Genomic DNA, 5,901 nt, shown 5'->3' on the forward strand with positions numbered 1-5,901 from the left:
TATGTTGAAATTGACTGAATAAAATTACATCTTTTTTTGTGTTCTAAAATAGGTAAAGGTAATTTAAAAAGGAGAAGAATAATTAAAGAGTGATAAATATACTTGCTATTCAAATATGAGATTAAATTAATAACCCTAATTGAAGGAAATTACTTTCTAAGGAGTGTTTAAATGGATTATTATTTAGGTTTTATAAAATTTAAATAAATTATTTATTAGCCATTCAATTTTTTTAAGTGAATGATAATTGTTTAGTTAATAAATAATTTTAAAAAGGAATTAATTAATTACATGCTATTTTTAATAATATTAAAATTAATTAACTTTTTTGAAGTAAATAAATGATGAAAAGCTTTTACTTTCTTTTTCATAATATTTTTATTAGTTTTTATTAAAAACTTATTTTTTGAATTTACAGTTAGTTTTTTTCTTTTGGCAATTCATCTTTCTTTTCCTATTTTTTAATTTCTTAAAAAATAACATGTTACTAGTCCTTCATTTTCAAGGTTGGTATCATCATAATCTAAGGTTGGTTCATTAACTAATTCTAATATTATTCTAATTTGATTAATAAATCTTTAATGGTTTTTTCTTATTCATTAATTCTTTATTATTGTTAGAGATTTGTTTTCTATAATTCTTCAATTTTTGTCTCCTTTTTAAGTATTATTTTGAATAGATTGATGATATTTTGAATAAAAAAGTTAATTAATTAACATATTATCTTTTTTCATGGTCTTCTTTTAACTCTTAGTTTAAGGTCTGTTCATTTTTACTATTAAAAATTTAACAAAAAATATATTAAAATAAAATAAACAAACAAATAAATAAATAAATATACATGATTGGGTAAAACTTATTTGACAAATCTTAAACAAACTCAATTTCATTTTTAAGTGAACTTGTGAACTGCTGAGTGTTTCCATCTATCGTCTCAATAAGCATTTCATCTAACTAAAATTCAAAAGAAATAATTCCCTTTAAAATAATTAAAGCCTCCTTAATAGGCATTCTATTCTTTGGAACAAAATTAGTTAATCCTTCAATAATATATTTAATCTATTTGTGATAAACAAAATTTTAAAATTCACCATCATAATTTAATGGTTTGTGCTTATTTTATGCTAAACTGAAATCTATTCCCTAGACAAGTGTATATATAAGATACCCTTTTTAATAATTTATTTTTGTTAAATAAAAACAAATAATATATTTTTTATTTCATATAATACCTAAAGAGCATGCTTCACTCTGTTTAAATTAATAAATAAGAATAATATTAATTAGCTTTTAGAGAAATGATTTAAATTAAATATTTACTCTGATGCTTGGCTATTGTCTCACACTGAATCCTAATTTTAAATATTCCTCATGATAAACCTTACCTATGAATGGATCAGCTGGGTCAAAACACTCTGGTGCTTGATACAAGAAGTTTCCCATCTTAATTTTTTGAATTGAATTATTTGAATATCTCATTAATATGATAAAAATATGAGTTCATACATATTGATTGATAGCATAGCCAGATTTATTTATTAGGTTATCTGCTAAACCAAAATCAGCTATTTTATATATTTTATATAAAATCAATCAAGCAGGTTTAAGTTTGTTAAAAACTTACAAACAACTGCATTTCCATGATAGTCAATTAAGATATTATCCATTTTCAGATCATTAACAAGGCAGCTCTTAGAGTGAATGTAGTAGAGACCTTGAGCAATGTCGTTAGCGTATTTGATTGCTGATATTTCATTCAGTCTTTTGCTTTAGTTTCTTTCTAAAATCTAGGTGAGAGTTCCTTTTTATTTATAGCATTTAATTTTTCATTAAAAACTTTCAATAAAGCAGTTTGATTAATTAATTTAAAAAATAAATGAGTATTATTTGTACCTTAACACTCAGTTAGAACTAAGTAACTAAATTATTATCCCTCAAATTAATCTATAAGACTGACTACATAAGGAGAGTCTCTACATTTTTTGAGAATTTCTACTTCTTGTTTCACTCGATTGTTAAGATCTTCGTCAAGATTACCTTGAGGATCTCTAACTTAAACACCTTTGATGGCATACCTCATGTTAGTTTTCGAATCTTTTGCTAACAAAACTAATCCCTATACTCCCTGTCCTAAAAATCTAAAATCAGAGTAGCCTTTTTTACTTAATTCGCTTTTCATAGTCTAATAAATTGAAGCTTATTAAGGCTTTAACTTAGGTTCTTAGATATCAGAAACTTTTGTTAAAATTCAGATAAAATTTGATTAGAACCAAGACATGCAGGCAAAAGGTAAATTATTAAATGGATGTTTTGGTTTTATTTTTACAGATTAAAAATTTAAGTTTTAATTATATCTTTATGCAATTTTTTATTTAATATATGAATATTTATAATAATAAATAAACCTATTCATAAAAAATGTATTATAATTTAAATGTTTTTTACTGATTAACTCAGGCTTATCGAGCATTTAGACACCTTAAATTCTGTACATCTCTTTGATTTTTTTCCTTTTTTGAAGATGCAAAGCAAGGTTATATTTAGCTTCTTAGTATCCTACAAGATTTTATCTGATTATATCCATTTTTTTAATATCTCAATATTTTTTTTTTCTAACAAATTAATTGAATTAATTAATTATATGCTAATAAGCAAAATTCATTAAGTTTTTAAATGTTTATTTTTTGTTAAAATCTGATTTAAATTAATTAAATTATCTGTATAAATAATATTTGACAAATCAAAATTTTCTTTCATAAAAATTGTAATAATACGCATTAACTATTAGATTATTTATAAATATGATTTAAATATCCCAACTTGTCATCATCTCAATCACGAAATTACACAAAATGACTTAATGAATAAAAGTAGCAGAATGATGCGCATAAAATAAAACAAGAAAGAAAACAAAATAATAATTAATTCATAGCTTTAGTAATACATATAAGTAAAAAAGCTTAGAACTTAAATTTTAAGTCATCATTAAAGTAATTGACTATAAAATCAGTTTTATATTTTAAACTAAATAATATTTATCATTCATTAAAATTTATTAATGCCTTCTTAATAGTAAAAATATGAATAAATGGCACAATAATTTTAAAGTAGTAAAACTAACATATAACTTATAACATAGATAACTAAGTAAATGAAGCTTAGATGTAAAACTTTTAGCAAATTTTGTTGTAAAAAACAATAAATTGTAAGACTATAAACAGATATTAACATTTTCTCACCTAATTTCTAGACCAGAGCTTATTAAAAGATCCTATTCTTTAATAAATAAAATTTAAAAATATTCAAGCATTATATTATTTTCAAATATTTCTAATCCAGGTATTAAAATATGATGAACTGGATAGCATTATATTTTAATACCTGGATTATGCTTAATTTAAAATAAAAATAAATAAATAAAAGTATTTATGAAAAAGTTTGTAAAGGCAAGATTCAATAAAACTCATAAATTGTATTTAATATATAAATATATAGTATAAAAAGCGTTCAAATACAATATTCAATATTTTTTCAAATTTTTGGTGGTTTTCAATAAAAAATTTATTTTTTTAGGATTAATTTTCACCTAGTTTTTTATTATTTTTATAGAATTGCAGGTAGATATTTTTATTATTTTAATTTTTAAAGAGATAAAATAAAAATTATTTTTATTATTTACTCATTTATTTGATTAAATATATAATTGTATTGTTTTAAATTTTATTTTTCTCTATTAAAAATAATTTATAAAAATATATTTATTTTTCTTAAATAACAAGCAAAAGATATTTTGAAACTAATTTATTTTTTAAAATGTAAAAACTATTTGGAAACACCATTTATATGATATATTTTATTTATAGTTATAATTTTTAAGTTTAATTAAAAAATATTTTTCAAATAAAGCGATTTTTTAAATTTACAACTTAACTCAAAGAAAATTTTATTTGAATAACTTCATTTTATTGAAAGAAACATGCCAAAGTAACTTAAGATATTTCAATTATGTTTTTTATTAAATTTAAAAAGTAATTTAGAAGGTACCCTTTTATAACTTCACTTTTTTTTAAACATTTTCAAAAAAATGTATTTCATTTACCTAATAACTATAACAAAATCTAAGTTCTATTAGAAAATTTTATTTATTAATTTTAATACTTGCTTATCCTTCTCAGTTTTAATTTAAAAAATAATATTGATTAAAAATTAGGAATAGACCTAATAATATTCGGTATTCAGTAAATATTAAAATATTCTGTATTCTATATAAAAATTTATAAAAATTCTAGGTTTTCAGTTATTTAACAGAATAATTACCTAATAAATTTATTTGAGTTTTTAAAAATTTAAATGTAAGTTAACTAATAAATAATCTTAATAATTTTAAATATTTTATATTTTTGATTAAATTTTCAAAAAAGCAGAGATTTAAAATACATGTAAAATAAAAATTGGCTAATTCATTTGATTTAATTAATATACCATAATTAAATAAATAAATAAAATATAGCTTTTGTTATTTAAAAAACTATTATTTTTTTATATTCTTTGTCAAGCACAAAACCTATTCCGATACCTTTTTTTATTTGCTTTAAATTATTCTAAATATATATTTACAATCACTAATTTTTATTGAATAAGAAGAAGAAGATAATCAAAGATCAAAATTTTTATTTTTTTATAAACTTTATTTATTAATGAGTTTTATTAGCTGAGACTAAAAAAATAAAAAAATAAATAATAAATCACTTAATTGCTTAAGAATATTATTAAAAGTTAAATTATCCAACCATTTAACTTGTATCTTGAAATTGGATCACAAATACACTTTGAATCGAAATTTTTAATTTCAAAAACTAGGAATATCTGGATTTTTAAGCCTTTAATTCTATACTTCTTTACATATTACAATATTAAATTTTTTTCTTACTTCAAAAAAAAAAGGAGTTTTTTTTTATTCTAAAATTTATATTATTAGCCAGATAGATAACTTAAATTAAAAAACAATTATATTTAAATTGTTTTTAATTTTATTTTTGATTTGAATAATTTATTTATTTTTTTCATGTTAAAAAAAAAGAAATTAAAAGTTGAAGCTACAATCAATATAGAAAACATAAAAACATATTTCACAAATTCATATTATTTTTAATATTTGTTCATAGTAATTCAAGTTATTATTTTACTTATGATAAACAAGCAAACAAACAAAAAAAAGAGTGCATTTCTGATTTCATAAACTGTGCTGTCTGAATCTAACAAATATAATGTGGCTCATCACTTTATTTTTGATTTTTTAAATTAAATGAAAATTATAAATCAATTTATTTATCTGCAAAAAGATTAATTACCTCCTAATATTATTATAAACGTTTATTAAATCTTTCTTTTTATAAAAACTTCTAAAATATTATATTACCTTATTTATTTTATTCTAAGGTTAGTAAAAAAGCTTAATTTGCTTATAAATAATTTTACTTTCTTTATAATAAGTTAATAGTAGATATTCATATATATGTTGGTTTCTTAATAGGATTAATTATTACCAACTGTTTTAATTAAAACATTTCTTGATTGTATGATTCATCCAAAGTTATTTAAAATATTACAATCTATTATTATTTTTAATTTTTTTTTTTCTTTTTCAATCACTCAAATATTTTACATTCTAGTTTAGAATTAACATAGTTAGTTAGTTATATTTTTTGATTACTATCATAACTCTTACTCACTATTTTCAAATTAAAAGTAACACTTACTCTACATTAGTAACTTTCAAAAATATTACTATCTATTTCATACATTTTAATAAGATTCTCTATAAAAATTATTCTTCTAAAATAAATATTACTCGCTGTAAATTCAAAATTAAACTTATTTTCCATCTTTCTTATTTATCTC

General features: G+C 19.8%; 2 protein-coding genes across 2 annotated transcripts; both read right to left on the reverse strand. All coding sequences in view use genetic code 6, as the record gives it.

The window, feature by feature from the left end:
• Positions 1–367: 367 nt before the first annotated feature.
• On the reverse strand, positions 368–2,584 carry TTHERM_01618810 (kinase domain protein; the record flags this gene model as incomplete). Its single annotated transcript, XM_001020913.2, has 9 exons — positions 368–655; positions 718–775; positions 842–1,169; positions 1,233–1,251; positions 1,321–1,443; positions 1,507–1,565; positions 1,625–1,801; positions 1,894–2,235; positions 2,446–2,584. The coding sequence occupies 9 exons, from the start codon at positions 2,582–2,584 to the stop codon at positions 368–370; spliced, it is 1,533 nt and encodes a 510-aa protein (XP_001020913.2).
• A 2,649-nt stretch (positions 2,585–5,233) lies between these two features.
• On the reverse strand, positions 5,234–5,511 carry TTHERM_001618810 (transmembrane protein, putative; the record flags this gene model as incomplete). The annotated part of the gene is made up of 2 exons (XM_012798831.1): positions 5,234–5,280; positions 5,352–5,511. The coding sequence occupies 2 exons, from the start codon at positions 5,509–5,511 to the stop codon at positions 5,234–5,236; spliced, it is 207 nt and encodes a 68-aa protein (XP_012654285.1).
• Between the last annotated feature and the right edge of the window lie 390 nt (positions 5,512–5,901).

Source organism: Tetrahymena thermophila (genome assembly GCF_000189635.1).
Source record: "Tetrahymena thermophila SB210 genomic scaffold scf_8254554, whole genome shotgun sequence".
Lineage (NCBI taxonomy): Eukaryota > Ciliophora > Oligohymenophorea > Hymenostomatida > Tetrahymenidae > Tetrahymena > Tetrahymena thermophila.